Source organism: Schistosoma haematobium, chromosome 4 (genome assembly GCF_000699445.3).
Source record: "Schistosoma haematobium chromosome 4, whole genome shotgun sequence".
NCBI classification, from domain to species: domain Eukaryota; kingdom Metazoa; phylum Platyhelminthes; class Trematoda; order Strigeidida; family Schistosomatidae; genus Schistosoma; species Schistosoma haematobium.
Window position 1 is genome coordinate 9,550,885 of NC_067199.1, and position 20,957 is coordinate 9,571,841.

Genomic DNA, 20,957 nt, shown 5'->3' on the forward strand with positions numbered 1-20,957 from the left:
GTAGCCACTAAAACCTCTGACGAATGGCATGTTACATTTCTCGTTTTCCCAAGTGGCCGAGTTCACGATGCACAACATATGATCAAAGCCGTGTCACATCTGAAGTTTGTGTAGGAAAAACCACAAAGTTGTGTTTAAAATGACCTACGTACATCGTTTGATCTACGAATATCCTAAAACATCTCTCCAAAGGAGCGCACCTGCCATGAATAATTCTGAGGAACATTATTTTTGTCGATTCTCAGGGTTTATTGTCCATAGAAATTCTTCCTTCATAAGATAAACTGACACTGCTATGTCAAATCACATAGCGATTTCGACACCCTGGACTCTACCTCTAATTATAATAGAACAAAGATACAACATAGCACGAAGATAAATGTTAGTCGTTGTGCTTAACCTGATTTTGGGACTTTTCATGTCCGCATTCTCGACCTCTTCAACCAGGCCGTCAGCAGTAAAGGCAGTCTGTTTCCCGGTGCTTATAACGTGATCGAAATAATTGTCTGTCTGGCATGAAGGGAGTTTGCCGACACCCCATACTTTGGTTTGGGGAGTATCCAACTGATGTGATCCTGTTATCTTCTCTAGAGATACCACTGCCGGCCAGTGTGCACATGAGTGACTTGAAAAATTATCAGCAGCTGTAAATCAGAGTAACGTCATCTTTAGGTCTAGAGCAATGGCTAGCGGCACCCGAAGGTGTTGTATGAAGGCAAATGTTAAAATCCCTTCGATGAGCCTCGAGCATAATATTTCTTTTCCCCCCACTATATCCATATGAGTAAATGCGTAGACAGTCAACAGCTATAGAGAGAAAATATTTGGCGGAATACCTCGTCACGAAAAGACCTTCAAGGTTGATCGACATGGCAGCGTCGAGATCGTCAGCGTTGATCGTCTCAAACCAGCACACGTCGATGACAGTGCCCTATCTGGTAACCTGAGATTCAATGATAGACCTATCAAACCTAGCGGGATCCTTAAATCTTCTTCAGGTCCCACGCTAGATACATTTGAGACCTCATTCTCACGTCCCGGTCAACAGCACGCGTCATCTGCACCGTCTACGGATGAGACGATAGTCTCACGTCCAGATCAGCAGACCACGCCGCCTCTGACCTCGGATGAGATTGCAGGCTCACGCGATACGAACGAGACTGCCGTCTCACGTTCCGGTCGCCGAGTACGGTTGCCCGTACGCTTCCGCGACTAGCCGCACAGTTAACAACCGATACGGTGTAGGATTATTCCTATACTACACGCATGCTACACTCTTCTCTTTTTTGCTTTTCTTTTTGTTTCCTGAGCCCACGCCTTCGACCATCTCCGTTTGGTTCCGTCGACTTCAGTCAACTTTGGCGAAAGCTGGACTGGCCACCCACGCTCTTGTCAACGCACTCAGTCGATATATTGGTTTCGAATGCTTGGCATACGCTTGGTCTCGAACTTGGTCGTTATGGTCGCTTCTGGTCTTTTGGCTCAACGTGGTTTCGTTCTACGTCTGCAGCGTTTCTGGTCCGGACCACTACGAACGCAATCTTCAGATTCTGGATACAAACCACTCTCGTGTAGCATGCCAACTCAAGAAACAAATACAGCACATCGCTCCTGGTACCGTTCTCCGAAAACGACCTTCGTTGGCAACTCGACGATCAACGATCGTTTTCCTGTTCGCCAATTCCTCCGTCCTACAATCGCTCGTCAGCCGATCAGTCCCACGAGTTAAGCCGCTAATTATCGAAAGTGTAAACTCTTCCTAGCGGGGGGCTCCTATAGTGACTCACATTTATCACGAGAACACGACTGGTTTAATAAAAACAATTATTCTTATAACCAACTGTACCAGTGTTTGTTTTAATGTGCTTTTGTTTGACTGTGCTAATGACAGCTATTTTGTGCTTCCATTCTTTTACTTACACTTTGATTGTAACTTCGCGCGAATTCGGTTACGTTCTGTAACCAAGCTTGTATCCTGGCACGATCTCGGTATCCTTTCGATACCACGAGATCGCCAGCAAATATATTTCGATATGGTCCATTAATTGCCTCCTGGTATTTAGCTTCTCGGGGATTTTATGGATTTATTTGGTTACGTTCAACATTCGCCTTCTGATTTACTTGGCACGTGTTTCTTGGTAGCGGTGTTCATAGTTAATCACGACTCGACGCCACGCTACAACCTGATTCAAATCTACTGGTTGTTGCCCTCCTGACCGTTTCGTCATTTAAGCACCAAGAACGGTGTTCAGTGTTATCTTCTGTTTGTATCTTGCGTAGATACACCGTCACGAACAGTTTCCAGATCAAATAATCCCATGTGGATTCTAGCATCTGAGGTTTACGAGGCGTTGAGCCAATCGTAGTTGCCCTGACTAGTGGCACAAGTGGTTAGTCATACTTTTAGTCATGGGTTACTGTTGTCACCTCCATCGCCACTCCCATCAGGTGTTATAGGCATGTGCTGGATGGCCAAAAGGATCTCAAAGCAACTGAAGACGAAAGAGAGTCGGGTAATACACGAGGAGGAAGAACACAAAGTGCCAGCAACAACGTAAATATTTTTAAAAATCGAAGCACACGACTGCATTACAAAGGAGAAAAACTATTTATAAAATAGCTTCATGCATCATTCTGCAAATTCGGTTTATGCAGGGCCTGTCCTTCTTCCAGTACATTTATCTTTTGTTGCCCTGCAATAAAATACCGATTCACATTGATAAAAGTACACATAAATATTTTACCACTGTTACATAACCCCTTTTTCTGTGTGAGACACTATCCTCAGTGCTTATTTGTGGACATGAATATGCCATACCTTCATTTGGTGGTACATTGTAACCGCTGTTTGTTGGCAAGGAGCAATATATCTGAAAGCATCGTCGTTCGGTCTTGTTTCAGGTGGTCACGATATTTATGTGTACTTTTATCAATGTGAATCGGTATTTTATTGCAGGGCAACAAAAGATAAATGTACTGGAAGAAGGACAGGCCCTGCATAAACCGAATTTGCAGAATGATGCATGAAGCTATTTTATAAATAGTTTTTCTCCTTTGTAATGCAGTCGTGTGCTTCGATTTTTAAAAATATTTACGTTGTTGCTGGCACTTTGTGTTCTTCCTCCTCGTGTATTACCCGACTCTCTTTCGTCTTCAGTTGTTTTGAGATCCTTCTGGCCATCCAGTACTATCTAGAAATACATGTTGAACTCTAACAAATAACTAGTAAACTAATTTGTTGTTTGAAATACATCGGTTCGTTTAAGGACAGTTCTAATCACAGCGGCTAACTACATTAAGCGGGCCAATTAATGATTCAACTAAATCTAGTTTTATGAGTATCGACTGGCTACGCGCACCTGGTCAAAAACAACCCCATGATTGTATATTCGTATCTTTCACAAGGATCGTCACAGATATTATCACTCTATCGCATTTTTATGTTCTTAATTATTCGGCTTGTTTGGTGCCTAACTTTTCTAACAACCGTCTGTACATGAGCTTCACTCAGAGTTCTATGGGTTCAAAACGCTACAAAAAACACCCGCTAAATTAACCCAATTGTCTAGAAGTACTGGATAAAACACAAAACTCGAGAATTGAGATCAATAATGTCAATATTAAATAGTTGGAGGTAGTTTAAAAGAGAACCCAAATCTTGTTTTCCTGTTCGTTGGCAATTAGTTGAACTATTTAGTAGTAAACTGTTTCGTCGATGGCTCAATATAAAGAAGAAAAAATAAGTGGCCGAAAACAAAAAATATTTGATTCGCATTACCCTTATTTTTTAATACAGATATTTCTTACTTCTTACGTGGCAAAACGTTTTCGACTGTAGCAGGTCGTGGGCTATCAAGCAAAGAGAAATCATTGTGGGAATTATTCAAATGGGGAGTGTCGAAAATGTTTCGAACGAGGGAGAGAAAAATCAGAAAAAATACTGTCCATTTCAACGGAATGAGATAATGTAGCGTTGAGTTCACAAATAAATTGAGACCCATTCTTGAAATAAGAAGCAGTCACAGGGAGGCTAAAAAATATACTTAAAACATACGACTATGAATTGTAAACACAAATATGTGTGGCCGGTAAATGGTCCAACTTATGGTATTGATTTTCTTTAATCTTGGAGTGATTATGTTTTGTTTATTTGCCGATCACTAACCTATATCTTTCTATAACCGCGACTAGTCTTGACCTTTAGTTACTTTTGGATAGGCACTATTATAGTCACATCCTTGTTTCTAGCAGACTAGATCGATTTCTGTTTCCTTACTAATCATAATATTTTACATTTCAAAAGTGCATAAACGTTTACAAGCTGAAGAGCTGATTAGCTCTCATCTTGGCTACATCAGGATTTAGTGTGCGATAGCCTGTGGACTGATCCGCTAAATTTATCTGTAGGTGTATTAAACCCTACACACTAGCTGTCTAATAACTCATTAATACATGTATCAATAATGATAGACAAACATTAATGGTGAGTAACTTCATGGTAGCTCAAATATGTATGACAGATTGTTGAAGTTCGGAATATATCTTTTGATGTTTTTATCGTAAGATATCGATACAGACTGTAGTGTCTAGTACTTATCAACCCCGCGTGGTCCACCATGGCTCTCGGAAACACAAGTTTATTTGTTTTTCCAGAGTCGCATTTTGACCAAGTCTATTACTGGTTTGTTAGCATTAAGTGATTTTGTATGAGAGTATATATGTGTTGTTAAGGAGATGGTAAGTTGCCATGTATTCAGCTCATAGTTTTAGACTATGTCATATTAGGAACATCAAGTAAAACGAATGAGTTCTATTTATTTACTAGACGTTAGGTAAGAGTGTGAAGTGTCTTACACTGGAGTTACCAGCCACTCTTAGGCTCTGTTGAAAACTTCAGACTATTTTTGATAGATATAGATATAATATATTTCTTCAAAGGCAGGTACACGCCATTTTTACAGGCATGATCTACAAATTACAACATTTGTTGGTTCACAGTATGCATGTCAAATAAATATAGTCGCGTTTAATTTAGGCAGAGGGTTTTTAGGACGAAGATAAAAACTTTTAATTTAGACGTTAGTTTCTGTGAAATTATTCATTTATTAATTAAATTTGGATTACATTTTCACCATAAAGGAGCTTGCTTAACTTATTCAGTTGCGGCCTTCGCTTACTTACGCTTGTTACACCAGGACACGTAGGTCATCGACTAGTGTTCTCCAACTAACTCTGTCGCAGGTTCTTCTTTCTAGTTGTTTCCAATGGCCTATATTGCAGGGGCTGTTGTTGCCCTGATTTTCTTCACCTGCATTCTTTCAGGTGTATGGGATAGAAAAGCAAGATCATCTTCAAAGTTCAAATCGTCCGGTTTCATCCAATTCGATCATAGTATTATCTGCTTCCCATCAGATGTGGAGGTCCTCATAATCCAACCAACCACCAAAAGAAATGGGAAAAAGGGAAAAGTAAGTAGCCTTGTCTGACTCTGGTCTTCACTTCAAATGCGTTTGTCAGCTGTCCTCCATGCACCACTTTGCAGGGTAGTCTGTCGTATAAATCCCTGATGATGTTGACGATCCTCTCAGCTACTTGTAGTGGCATTGAGTCCTGACCACACAATCCTTAAAGCCGAACACCAGACAACTGGGAAACTAGATATTCAGTATTTAACGCGAAGAAGAACCCAACGACGGAGAATGCGGGAAGAGTGAATTGAATAAATTCGAGTTGGTCTGTTGGCATGGCTCGGCCTTTTGGGCGTGGTCCCTGTTGAATGTTACTTTATATCTCTTACTCATATTAAATATATTGTTCTATCTCTAGCCTAAGCTTGTTCTCCATCACATGTTAGTGATTGTTACGATACGATGAGTCAGTGTAGACAACGACGTGACTTCCACGTAAGATTTTATGGATTAGACAGTTACATGATGACAAATCTATCATTTTAGGATTAGGTCTATTAATAGAGCAGTACTAATATCATACTAGACCATAATTCTACATACTCACTCCATAGTATTGAAGAACGTTCCATAAAGTTCCCTTACCCACACTGTCAAACACTTTCTCATAGTCAAGGAAATTTATGTATGTTGACGAATTCTATTCAACCGGTTGCTCAATAATGATCCACAGTGTCACGATTTGGTCCATACATCACTGATCCTCAAGAACTCTGATCTGTTGATCTCAAAATTGGGAGTCTACTGAATCTTTCATGATGTTCAACAACACTCTGCTGAAAACATTTCCTGGTACCGATAGTAGTGCGATTCCATTGTAGTTCTCATATTTGCTCAAACCCCCTTTATCTGGTATTCTGATAAGGTGCTCATCTTTCCAATCTTTTGGCGCTTGTAAGTTATTTCTTTGTCTGACTTTATTGCTTCAGCTGGTATATTTTCAGGTTCTGCCGCTTTCCCGCCCTTGATTTATCTAATGGCCATCATGATATCTTCCATCGTTGGTGGAGTGACATTAATAATAAGGTCTGTAGGTGCCACACCGGTGTCCAGAGAATTCAATGGAGCTGGTCAACCCAAGAGTTCCTCGAATTATTCTATCCATATGTTCCTCAGTTCTCAACTCTCAGTGACTGCCTGGCCTACTTTGTCCTTGAACGTTCGCTATGATTAACTACATTTCCCCTCCAGTTTCTTTGATGTGTCATATAGTTGTTTGATATTTCCACCTGTTTCAGCTTTTTCTGATGTCGTTGCTGGTTCTTTTACATATTTCTGCTTGTCGGCTCAGATGCTTTTCTTCTCTTGCTTGTTTGATTCAGTGTATTCAGCTTGTGACTTGACTTTCTTTTGTTCGACTGCTGTTAGTTGCTGTCTTCTTGTTCTTTCTTTCTCGAGTCTTTTCCAGGGTTTCGGTAAAGACCCATCCCTTATGACGATGCTTCTTGCGGCCCAGAACCTCGTGATATGTTGATGTTAGTGCTTCTTTGATCACTTTTCAAATGTCCTCCAACTAGTTAGTAAGGCTTGAAACCTGTTGTTGAGAGTTATCTTGAATTCGTTGAATTTGACAGTACCTCGAAGAAAGGTTGTAATGAACCTCCGTGATGTGACTTGTCCAGTTGTCCAGTGCTTCTCTAGCTTCAGTTTCACCTTGGCTACAACCAGATGGTGTGCTGACATCAATATTTTCTAAAATTTATACTTATAAGCAATAGCAAAGCTAGTGGTGTATAACCGATGTCTTTCTACATGGTATCTCAAAACGAATGTATACTAATTTATAAAATTCATACTAGACGCTGAATAGGGGACGAAAAACATTAGGAATCAATAAATATAAACTTAGGATGATTATCGATACTTTTTGGCAAACGTAATCACCTCATAAATCTACTGTCCTGATAGGAAACATTAATTCCATCTGTAAGCTTGCGTTTGTTCTTCAAAAAGTCATTACAAAATAGTTTCTCAGCCCAATTTACATAAGTTGGTTTCCACCGCTAGCCACCAAACAACTTTGTTTGGTGTAATACTGTTTGTCATGTTGAGGCCAGCATGGATATACAATGACTGAACTAAGATCATTCGGATTAAGTGTCACATCATGACCAGTCAACTACAATATATCAAGTTAAATTGTCAAGTAACATAGACAAGTCAATAAGTATGAATCACAGTTCTAGGTCCTACCAAGCTTCGTGTGAGAAATGTAGTTGGTTGAATATTACCAAACATCTGAACTGGTAAGTCTGCCTTAGTGGCCGTCTCTAGATATATTGTTGTTTTCTTTATTGTGTACCATTACTATAAAACATGACATTGTGCGGCTGAAGTGACCACCGGATTAAATCGTAAGATTATACTTAAAAGGAATTACAAATTGGTTAAATTCCTTTTTACTAAACTTGGCTAACTGCTTGCGTTAAACTGAGAAGTAGAAACTTTCAACTTGTAAGTAGTTGTCTCCTTACCTGAACTCACAGCTTTACGCCGTCACTGAACCCATTACAATATTAAGTGTACGTGCTAAAGTTCTTCAGCATTATCCGCATGAAGGGTATTAATATGAAAAATATCGAAAAGTGTGCCGCTAATGTACTATATGAATGTTTGTACTGTATTTCGATAAGGTTGATATGAGGTTGGTTGTGAACAAATAGATTCTGTTGAAGGTATCATTAATAATTAAGAATTTAAGGCATAAAACCATCTTAATATGATGTTATATTGATAATTTCTGTGAGGGAATATAATCATAATGTAATTTGAAATATAAAAACCTCGAAAACCGCCAAATGCCAAATAATAAGCTAACCAGTGAGCATACGCTTGAAAAGACAGGATTGATCAACATCTAAATCAGAATGATATCACGAAGACGAATAAGAAAAGTAGTGAATGAAGTTTGGAGGAACAGTACATTCAAGTACAAATGGTTCAAATTCAGATCAGATTCAGATTAAACATTTGTACAGAGCGCTTTGACATATGTAATAGATGGGGAAGTTAATAATAGCATAGTAGTGAGAGATAGAGTTATTTGAAATATCGCAAAGGAGTATGTTAACTGGATATCCAGATAGTATAATTTCAATGTTCAATTATTTGAGCAAATGACACATTGGTGACCATTTTTAACTCTCCCGCGTATCTTTACGTTATTAACTGTGTGGTAGTCAAAGTAGGTATTGCTGTTATTTTTTTACATATGAAGTCCTTAAATGGTAGTTTTATAAACTTTATTTCCACACATTTGTTGAATTATCTGTCAAACCTAATATCCGAACCCGTGGCTGGTCTTGTATTGATCATACTTGGTTAATCTAGTGAAATATTGTTTCTGTAACACAAATTCACTTTTGAATAACGGACTCATGTTTAGAATCCTAAAGGTACCTTTTATAAGTGCTTTCCAGTGTTAAAGTTGGCTAACGGTCTAATTATTTCCAGGGAAAATGACATGGACTCGAAAAATGCTATTTATGTAACCCATATGGGTTACATAAAAATAGAATTAGTGAAAGGTGCACCTTTCACTAACACCGAAAAGTTTCAGATAGATTTGCAACTTCCAACTTTAACAGGATTGCGTCCTGAATCGACGTTGTGTGCATAGGTATACACAGCAGCGTGTGTACAGATCTGTAAGAGAGAGTTGCTGACAACTCAGTAAAGGTTTCGTAAAGAAAATTACATGTACCGACCGTACATTGTCCGGAAAACATATTCACTTGAAAGACTTCATAGGACGAAAAGTTTCTGAAACAAAATCCGGCTCGTATCTTCTTGACCCTTTTCAATTTTTACACGAAGTTCCTAGTGATTTATCAAAATGCTCAAAATAAACTGGAAGGAATCAATTTTGTGTAACCAAATATGCGTCTGTAATAGATTTATCTCCATCCTTTCTGACTTGCCTCATAACTAGGTCAACCTATTCCCAATGTAACTGGGTTTTTTTTAAGCTTCACTACACAGTCTCTTAATCGACCAAACTCGATGTAGCTTCAAGTACAGGTTTATATACTTGGATATGAACCATACTATTTGAAGGCTGGTACAACTGCGCTAATAATCAAAGCAGTTCATGAACCTGTCAATTGCTGCGATCGTTAGGCTACTGTTCTAAATGTCATGGAGTCAAGGCAGATAATTTACCAAATGTTTGTGGAAAACTCTCATCAGCATTCTTATTTTCAGCAGTAGATATGTGTGGAGTGGTTTTTTTAATATCTGAGACTAACGATTTGAACCCCTGTACACATATTCCTGGTTCTACGTTGCGTATGACCTATTGACTTGCAGGTTTCTGGTTCAGACCATACTCCATTTACTCTCCGATTAAGGATAACATCAATAATATCGACATTTGTACAATTGTGCTCAATTTTACCTACTCTTAAGATTTATTATTTCTTGCTTATTTATCAATCGTTCGGCATCGATCTATTTCAGTTCATTTAGTTGTTTTCGTTTACCTACTATATTCATGAGTTATTTATCAGAGAGAAATGATATTCATACCCAGTTTTATGTTTGCTAGTCAGTATATCTTTATTTGTGTCATAACTCAGTTTAGTTATTGTATTGTGAATACAAATCTATCTAGTTCCAAAATAAATAGCTCTATCCCCTTTATAGGATTAGTTATGCTAAGTTCTAATAACTCTGGGGACAAACCAAGTTATCGGTTGAAACTTACGTAATAATAGTTTAGTACCTAGCTACTGTCACCAGCCCCTCATTATTGGTCCGTCCCAAATTCTGAGCTCTCGAATTCCTCATAACCTTTTGTGTTTATTTCACTAATTTATATTTTCTTGTATCATACCTTTGATGTCTCATCTTTCCAATCACCATTCATACTGTTACCACTCCCACTACTCTGGGATTTGACCTGACAATTTCATGTCTGCGCTAATGGGGTGTGGTAACTAGGACTGATGTATGTACGTACCAGGTTCTACGTTGTGATTGATTGACTGAGTGAACAATGTTGAGGCTAGGCATAGAGTTCTAGTTAAAGATTGGAAATCGTTTAATGATAAGGTATTGAATATTCATTACCTGAAGTGGTTAGGACACGTATTACATATGCCTAACTACCTCCTACCTCGACGGGCGATGTCTCAGTCAGTCAGCTACAACGTAGGACCAGGCATATATATGCATCGGTCCAAGTTGCCACACCTCATTAGCACAACAAGATGAGCACCAAATTAATAGAAATAGTCACTTCAATGGTAGTAATATATTAAAAAAAGATTGTGTATACGGATATAATACAGGAAGAAAGAATTAGTTCATATAAAGGTATAAAGTAATTTTAATCTTACAGTTTAAGAGCAGACAAAAAGTGCATACACCTACGCGAGTATGATCGATTCTGAGCCATGTCACGAAGAGTCTCCAACCACTGGTTACGATAGTCGCGCGGACCCCAACCAAGTAGTCTGCATCTCCCAACATGGCTCAGACTAGAAGTTAGTGATTTCAAGCACTGAGGCCACATTTTGATTTGGTAACTTTGGTAACTTTCTTCCAACCATCTCCAACACCGGTTAGCATTGCACGTCGTGATAATCGGTGTTCAGGCATACGTAACACGTGGCCCAACCATCTCAGTCGATGTAGGTTCACAACCTCATCAACTGATTCACCATCACTCCCTAATACCCTACGTCTAACCTCACTGTTACTTACTGGGTGATCCCAGCAGATACGAGCAATATTTCTAAGACATCTATGATCAAATACTAGTAGCTTACGAGTATCTTCTATTGTTAATGGCCACGTTTCGCAGACGTAAGGTAGAGCAGAACAAATTGCTGCTCAATATACTCGTCCCTTAATTGATGGACAGATATCTCGCCTTCGCCATAGGTGACGTAAGTTATCAGAAGCCAAACGACCTTTCTGAATCCGTGCAGAGATTTCGTCAAGCACTAACCCACTAGGACCGGTCAGGCTTCCAAGATAAGTGTTGTCGACGCGTCCAACTACTTCACTGCCTATCCTTAGTTCAGGCGTTGATGCAGGCCAGTCCTGAAGCAACAACTTGCATTTAGAGGGGGAGGAACCCATCCCAAACATCCTGTCATTGTTGCTCAGTGCTACCAAAAGACTTCATTTTATCAGCATCCCCATACAGGACTATATCATCTGCGTATTCTAAGTCGGTAAGTGAACGTCCTGGTAGGAGATCAATGCCCGAGAATTCAGTCGACGAGAACGCTATTTCCACCAGTAAGTCTATGATGTTGAAAGAAAATGAAGGTAGTGGACAGCTTTGAAGGACATCACTTGAGGTTGCAAAAGCAGATGACAGTTCGCCATAAGCTCTCGCTCAACTAGTAGTGTTCGAGTAGAGCCTTCACATGGTTTATGTACTTATGAGGTACACCTTGCAATGAAACACTGTCACAGAACCTCTCGGTTTACAGAGTCAAATGCTGCTTTCAAGTTTAGGAAAACTATCATTATCGGACGCCGATAAGTATGCTTGTTTTCTAAAACCTGACGGATGGTGAATATGCGGTCGATGCAGCCACAACCAGGTCTGAAGCCATCCTGATTTTTTCGTGTTTGCAGTTCACGAGTCTTTGTTAGGCATCTGATAATTATTGAGGATAGTATTTTAGATGCTATGTTAGTCAAACTAATTCCTCTATCGTTATCACAGGACGATTTTGATATCTTATATTGGAATGATCAGTGATTGTGACCAGACAGATGGGATTACATGCAGTTCCCAGATTTTAGTTGAAATATTAGTCAACCTAATCGCTAAACCTGAACCACCATCCTTAAAGACCTCTGGAGCCAACCCATCTGGGCCAGCTGCTTTTCATCATTTCAGATTATCTATAGCTTTTTGAACTTTAACTAGAGTCGGGGGGACCTACTTCAGTGTTCCATCCAGGTTGTTTGGGAATGGAGAGTGGTTGTATAGTAGCTGAAGGCCAACTGAACTGCCTCCTAAAGTATTCTGCCCATCGTTTCAAACGTCTGGGCTGTCATCTTTTTCCGAGATCGTCTCACACTTGACTTCTTGGTCCCAGTTTCTTTTATTAGTCTGAATGGCTGCCCTCTGTTACTTACAGTCGCTGCCTTTTCCATCTATTGCTTTCGTTGCCCACCACTGCCCACGGTCGTTCCTTAGACTTTTGGTTAACCTGGATCTGATTTGTTTACGCTCTTCATCGTGTTCAGAGCCTGATAGGATGAGTTTACGAGAATCTATCAGCGCAATAGACTTAGTAGAAATATACTGGTTTTTCGTGACCCTTTGGTTCAAATCACGAACATATGTTGCTGCTGTTTGTACATCTTTCCAAGCAACATCTAGGTCAGCCTCGTTTTCAGAATTACCCAAAAATGATCTCAGTTTCTGAAATCTGCTTTTGGCTTTCTCGTCACCGAGTTCAATTCTAATAAGTCTTTTTAATTGTGGCTTTTCTGCGTCCAATGAGGTGCAAACAAATGCATGCTCGTATTAACGCATGATCCGAGTCTAAACATGCACTCCAGAAAGATCGACAGCCTTCTATCAAGCCGCTCCAACGATGACTGATGGCAATATGGTCTATTTGAGTCCATCGATGGCTTGGTGCGGGGAAGGGCGATGTCTGATATAAGCTGAAAGAAAGCTTGTGGCGGCCAAGTCACTATGTGGCATCAGTTTATAAAAGTAAAATTATAATAAATAATAAACCCGTTCACCAGTCACTTGAGTATGAGCCACACTAAATGAACCGACGATTGAAACTATCCGGTTTTTCAAACCGAAGTAGGTTCGGTGGGTTTCGGACATGACTGTCAGAAGTCGGATGCTTTAACCACTAAGCTACCGCTCTATCAGTCTACGAAGCCCTGAACAGTTGAATTGACCCATGCAGACAAAATGATTACCATCTGGTTGAGGTCTCTGCAATTATCGTAACCAGTCGGTAAAAAGAGATGTTAGATGACATGGCTCAGAATTAGTCAAAATGGTTCAAGTCCATTCGCTCTTCATCTTCCCTTAGATCTTGAGTTCTTAAATTATTATGTACTTCTTTTCGTTGCATAAATTCAATCTCCTCGAATCATATTATCTATACCTTGTCGTTTCTGCTAGTGCTGACACTGTTACTTTTTCTATTCTGAAATATTCTTGATAATTTCATCCCACTGTGCTAATATAATGTGACAACTTCAATTTGTATGTTTCAAATCCCACGCTGCATATGACTCAGATAATGTTTAGTGATAATAACAGTAGTCCTCGTTCGACCACTTCACGGTTGGAAAATTTCGATTAAATTGCAGATTACCCTCTATATACAAATCTCACCGTTTAATTTTACAGATGTAAAGAACTTTCAACTACGCGTTACTGGATTAACAATGCCTCAATAGTTAAGTTATAAAATATCGGAAATGTAAGGTTAATTTGAGACCCATTGAAATAAACTTTGTCAAATTACGCGAGATAGTAAGAACCTAGTATAAAATGTAATGAGCTTAGATGACTACAGTTATTAGGTTAAACTAGCAAACATTCACTATTTACTCTTGCTTTTCATTTTCTTAAGTTTTGTGGCATCATTTACCAATGAATTCCCTACTTATACAACCTTATTTCCCGTATTCGTTTACCCTGTTTACCAGTTCTGATAGTTTAAACTGATGTATCATTGTTATTTTTTTACTGAACTACCCAATCCATTAAACAAATCACCAGTGATATATCACACTAACTTTATTCTCATTGGTCTTATTGCTATCTTTGGATTTAGTTTCCAGGTTTCCATCTGTTATTGTGACTACTGCTATGTCCAACTCCGCTGCTGATGGCATCGAACGCAAACCTGGAACTTTATCCAAAACTTCAGTCTCAGGTATCTTTCTTTTTTCTTCTGTTGATAGCGTTTTTGCTGATCTAGTGCTTAGTTTGCTTTTGGCAGTTTTAGCGTGTGAAACTTTTCAGAGTAGTTCACATTTTTGTCGAATAAAAAACTCTTTGACTTGTGTGATTTTTCCCTTTTTTAATTAAATATGTAAACAATTTCTGACTCGGGTTAATCATTATCATTCCATCTTACACATGCTACCATCTCCAGGTGGAAAATCTGTACGAAAACGTTCCACCGGTGATCCACAAGGTAGTTTTCGTAAAAATGTCCTCATTAATTTTATTGTATTGTGCATGCTATACTATTTTTTTGTTTCATTAAAGAAAATCATTCACTTTTGCACATCATTTCATTGGCATGATTTCCTATTAAGTCCCCCTCCCCTGCCACCACTCTGCACACATATCCACTCATATATATTTTGTCATCTCTTACATGTCATTTTGTCAAAATCATTACTTCTAATATGCATAAAACAGTATGCTGATGGCAGTTGTCGTTATGATGGTGGTTTTCAACAGCTTGATACGACAAATAACAGTGTTCAGCATTTCATCAGTAAATCTCGATCTAGACTATCATCTTCATCATTAACACTATCAGGTATTGGTTTGTGTTGTGTTTTGTTTTTCCTTTCACTCTTGTAGAGTTTTAGTGGTTTTTGTTTATCTATACATTCTATTACTTGTTTTGTTTCACTGTTTACCACTCCAAAACACCATTAGTGTTTATTTTATTTTGTTTTTTTAAGCAATCAAACTTTTCTCTATAAAAGCCATACTTTTATAGAAATTTCTCTTTTAGGTGCTGGCGCCGTGGATGAGGATGTATTTCGACAGTCCTTTATACCGTCCATGTCAATCACTGTAAGTGTACTATGACTATGCATTTTATCTACTTATGTAGGCATCTTCTCCCAAAGAACTTACGGAGATCATAAATCGTGTAAAAGATGCACTTTCTGGGAATCCTGAAGAATGGGAAAAACGTGTAGATGCGGTAATTTCAATTGTTTCCTTATTCTCCTTTTTGGGTCGTACTTATTCTAAAAATTCAATAATGGCAGTTTTTATTCCAAGTTAATATCAATTTCACAATAATTAAAACAAATTTTGTAGTCGTTTCCCAACATTTTATAGCAGCTCATTCTTTTTAAGTCCATTAATCTCTTTTCTATGATTAGCTCCTAATGTAGTATGATTTATCCCCCAGTGTTGTACTTAATTCATTTATATACACAAATTTCCTCTGAATTTGTAATTCCTTCTTAAAATTTTAAGTTACAATCAGTCCCCAAATAAAAATTAGGAATTTGCTTGGTTGTAATGTAAATCACTCTAAAATTCATCAAAAATTCTTAGTGCGTATTTTAGATCAAAATTAATTGACTATTTGTATTTTTGAATTCCATGCAATCTACTCTGTTATCATTTCTTTCTCTTCAGTTAAAAACATTACGTGCTATAGTTGCCAATGGCGCTCTGCAATATGATGAATTTATTCCCTTATTAAAAACTTTGGAAAATTCCATAGATCTTTCCCTGCGTGATTTAAGGTCTTCAGTTGTACGAGAAGCATGTATAACAGTCGCGTAAGTTAACATATGCATGACTACACAATTAAAAATATTTATCCTTGGGTTATTATCATTGAAATCAAATTTTCAAGTCAGATCTCATCAATATTGTGAAAAGTTCTAATGTTTTTATCAATATAATATTTAAAGTGGTTAGACTGTTTACTAATTGCGTGGTCCACTTCAGTATTTCATACATTTGAGTATTCAATCAAACAATAAGTTGACAACAAAGTTTCTCCTAACAATTATCCAGCTAAAATCATAGGTTGCGATCCCTGATGCTTTATAGATATGCTGATTAACATCTTGGACAATTAAATATCACTTCTTTAAATTATCAAGTGTCTCTAGATTGGAATAATGTTTACCTGAAAACGGCCTCACTCATTTCGAGCTCTCCTTAACATCCGTTTACTTATGTCCCTATAGTACTTACCAAGCGTAACTCAACAAAAAACGTTCAACACTACATTTTGGTGGTTTAAAACCTACTCAGCTGTTAGGGATACGAATGTCAATTATGCAGTTTGCTATATTCAATCTAAACATTTGGAACCACTCTATTTCCTACTTTTCGCACGTAGTATCCACTCATAATTTAAACTCCTATGTACTTGTTGTTCATTAGTTTAAATATTCAAATTTCAGCCACTGGGTTGTAAACTCAAACCATGTCCAATTTACCTAGGTATTTGTAGGAAACATCATCAGCTATCTATCTCACTTAATAGATAGTCTGCGTCCTAGTTAAAAAAAACATGTTTTCCGTCACTGAGTCACATTTTTGAATTCCGCTTTAAAACGACCTCTAGATTTGCTCATTGTATCTCTTAAACCAGATAGGCATGAGGGATTCACGAAAGGAAATAATAGTATCAGGCACTAACAAGTATGAAATCGTACTTAACTTGGTAGCTCTAAAGAAATAAAGAATAAATGTATATATTTCTTTGTTACCTAGCGTCTCCAACCTCATGGAAACTAACAAGGAAGCTTGGATTGCTTGACATGTTTCAAGTCCAGCAGTTGATGACTTCATAGACTGGTGTAGTGTGTCAGACTGGCTGATGTTAACCATCTTTATTGGGCTACTCCTATATGTTAGTTAGGATGGCACGTCAGGGTGGACGTGGGTTAAGTTTGCATTATCTATGTTTCTACTATTTCAGCCGAAGAAAGTTTACATCTTCATTCATTGATTCACTTCAAACCACCAAGGTCTTTAAAACATTTCATAACGTGTACTTCAACTATTTTCACTGGATTCATTTCCTTATATTCTTTTTGCTCAATAACAGCTTTTTATCTCAAGAAATTCGTAATCGTTTTGATCGTTTCGCTGAGAGTGTTTTACAAACAATTATTGCGTTATTATCTAATAGCGCTAAAGTTATGGCAACCAGTGGAGTGGTTGCGATGCGATTTATTTTAGAGGTAAGTAAAAATCTTCCAAAGTTACCATCGCATTATGTCCTTTTTTATCGAGAATGCTCTAGACGCTGGTTTCTTGACAAATGTTTCTCAGTGAGCTCAGGTAAATCTGTCCATTGTTGGAAGTCCAAACCCATCCTTCAACTCTAGTGTTGCTATCATTTATTTATTTATTTTATTTATTTGAACACATAAATATTGGTACAAGAGAGCGCCAATATATATGCGCCACACAAAACAATGAGAATTCGAAGAGAAAGAAAAAAAGGTAAGGAGCGTGAAAAAAGAGAATAATAACGAAGAGGTTGGTGTAAGGTAGTGTAGTAATAATAATAGTAATAATGAGGGAACGGAAAGGTACAATAAGAAGAAACCTTTCAGTTAAGGGAGACACAACCACTTTTTATGAAGAAAGTAAGAGAAGGTTACAGCAGGATTGCCACTGGCTTCTATTCTTAGCCATATCTGATAACGTCTCTAGCCACTGTGTAGCACCATCTCTCAGACCCCAACCAGGGAGTCGTGAAGGACCAACAGAAGCCAGTCCTTTGCAGCTTTCATACCACGCCACCATTTCATGCACCGACCACCTCTCCGCTTCTTCCAACCAGTATCAGAGTCGGCAAATAATGCACGACGTAGAATTCTCTGGGACGACATTCGGAGAACATGTCCAAGCCACCGAAGTCGGTGTTTCAAGATGGTGACACCAATTGAATTATCATCTCTGTGCCCGAACACACGATGCCGAACCTCTGCATTACTGACATGGTGTTGCCACTGTATGTCAGCAATCCTTCGGAGATAGCGATGATCGAACACAGAGTCGTCTAACATCCTCAACTCGGAGAGGCCAGGTTTCACAAACATAGAGCAAAACTGCTCTCACCGACGCCGTTGTAGATCCGACCTTTTACAGCCAGACTAACATCACGAAGGCGCCAAAGGTGACCCAGATTGGTATAAGCCGCTCTGGCTTTCACTATACGTGCATTGATCTCATCACTCACACCTCCACCAGCACTTATGCAGCTACCTAGGTACACGAACTTCTCGACTACTTCTATCTGCTCACCATCCAGAGTGAGCACAGGATTAGAATCCTGCCAGTCTTGTAGAAGTACTTTGCACTTCGAAGGTGCAAAGCACATACCATACCTACGGACACTGATTGCCAACTGATTAAGTGTGGATTGCATGCCTTGGGCATTATCGCACAGTAAGACAATATCGTCCGCATATTCAAGGTCGAGAAGTCTTTCTCCAGGCAACAGATCCACACCACCATTACTTACATCCATCAGAGCTGTTTCCAGAATGTCATCGATGGCAAAGTTGAAGAGGAATGGTGAGATTGGGCAACCCTGCCTAACCCCACTGCTCGAATGGAACAATGGAGTGAGGTGGTTGTATGCCCTCACTCTGCCTGAGGTGTTTGTATATAGGGCTTTTAGGATGTTAATAAACTTCTCAGGCACATCCTTCTTCAATAGACAATCCCAGAGAACAGCCCTGTCCAACGAATCAAAGGCAGCCCTAATGTCAAGAAACACTGCGATTGTTGGCCTTTGATAAGTATGGCGGTGTTCTAACATTTGGCGGAGGGTGAATATATGATCAATACATCCTCGACCAGAACGAAGACCAGTCCGCTCCTCGTGAGTCAATCTTTCTCGGGTTTTGAACAACCTACGAAGTATGACGGAAGCCAATAGCTTGGACGCAATCGGAAGTAGACTTATCCCCCGATAGTTGTTACAGGAACGACGTGAACCCTTATTAAAGATAGGGACAACTATCGACTCATTCCATGACGTTGGTACACTCTCTAGCTCCTAAACTTTTGTAAACATCGTCGTTAGTTCCTTAGTCAGAAAGTCACCATCATCTTTAATAAGGGCCGGAGGTACGTCATCTGGGCCAGGTGATTTGTATCGCTTCAAGAGTTGGAGTTCCTTGCGGACTTCCTCCTCATTTGGTGGATCAGTCGTCACCGGCCATGGAGGGCAGGACAGTCTGACCGATGTTGCCGGAGCAGCAGGCCAGTTGAACTGCCCTTCGAAAAATTCTGCCGATCGTCCAAGACGTCGATGGATGTTAGTGATTGGCATCCCATCATCCTCGCAGATTGTTTCACTCACACCAGACTTCTCGCTGCCGGTGGCTCGTATGAGTTGGAAGAGCTTCCGGTAATTACCAGATGCAGCTGCTGCTTCCAGCTCATTAGCACGCTTCGACCACCAGGCTTCTCGGTCCTTACGCAAGCTTTGCCCAATTTCCTTGCGTAACATCCTTCGTTTGTGGTCAAACTCACGGTCACTCGGAGTAGACCGACGGGCTTCGATTAGTTGTAAGGAGCCTGCAGAAACCCAGTGCTTATAAGCGGGACGTTTCGCGAACCCACAACTGACTGTACCCGCCATTTTCATGGCGTCATGCAATTGCAACCAATGTTCATCTATACTTTTCAGTGGAATGGTAGCTAGCCTAGAAACTAGCTCGATTCGATACTTGCAAAAGAAGTGGCAACCAGCTTGCTAACATCAATCCGTTGGTGGCGGTCACTTCGTTGTCCACTGAAAAGTAAGGCAAGATTGGCGCAGACCAAGGCATGGTCAGAGTCCAGATAGGTACTCCAAAAGGAACAGCAGTCTTGTACACAACCACGCCAGCGGTAGCTGATCGCGATGTGATCAATCTGAGTCCAGGCTTGAGATGCAGAGGGAAGACACCAGGTGGCACATCGGTGATGACTGTGCCGAAAGTTAGTGCTAGCCAGAAACAGGTTGTGGTCTGTGCACAGTTGCAGTAGACGGTCCCCGTTATCTGTCCTGCGACCAACAAGTCCCCATCGACCACCTAAACGACTCTCTTCTGTGCCTAGATGCCCGACCTGAGCATTCAAGTCTCCGGCTAGTACTACAATATCTGTCGAACGCACTTTCTGAAGAAGAACAGATAACTGGTGGTAAAACTCATCCTTGATTGCATCCGGGCTGCAATGTGTCGGAGCATAGGCGATGACGAAAAGACATCGTTTCTCACGCCGATTTCTTCTCACTTTGATGGAACTTTCTAATCTAACAGCACATAACCGACTGTTAATTAGTGCTGCCTCAGCTCTAGCGTTCAGTGCGACACCAACGCCAGCAAGACCTGACGAAGATGCCACAGGGTCCGCGGATAAGCGCACGTAAAACAAGCTTTTTGAAGTGACAGATGGAGAGCGAATTTGTAGTACTTCACCAGAGTCTTGAATACGGGTCTCAGATAGACAGCAGACATCGATATGAAGACTTTCCAAAGACATAGCCAGCCCTATCTGTTGTCCAACCTGCATAAGTGTGCGAAAGTTGTAGGCAGCCAGTTTGAATGGTGCACGTGGTTTCAGGAAAACTGCTTCAGTACTTATATTCGGTTGTAACATACAATTTTCAACCGGACAGTGACTCGAGAACGTTTAGATACAGTCGAATTTCCACCAAAGACGAGTCGCTGTATAAGTATAAAAGAGGGTGAATAATGTGGTAAATAATAATGATAATAATAATAATAGTAATAATAATCATTTGAATCATT

At 39.6% G+C, this 20,957-nt stretch overlaps 1 protein-coding gene across 1 annotated transcript in view; it reads left to right on the plus strand.

Annotated features, from left to right (window-relative positions):
* CLASP1 (CLIP-associating protein 1) overlaps positions 1-20,957 on the plus strand; it is a 95,303-nt gene that overhangs the window by 16,635 nt on the left and 57,711 nt on the right. Inside the window, exons 1-7 of the mRNA XM_051215596.1 lie at positions 8,586-8,652; positions 14,252-14,353; positions 14,576-14,617; positions 15,173-15,234; positions 15,275-15,367; positions 15,814-15,959; positions 17,246-17,381. Coding sequence (XP_051066126.1) covers positions 14,287-14,353; positions 14,576-14,617; positions 15,173-15,234; positions 15,275-15,367; positions 15,814-15,959; positions 17,246-17,381 — 546 coding nt within the window. The 5' untranslated portion in view covers positions 8,586-8,652; positions 14,252-14,286. Of the gene's footprint in view, positions 8,653-14,251; positions 14,354-14,575; positions 14,618-15,172; positions 15,235-15,274; positions 15,368-15,813; positions 15,960-17,245; positions 17,382-20,957 lie in introns of the transcript that reaches the window.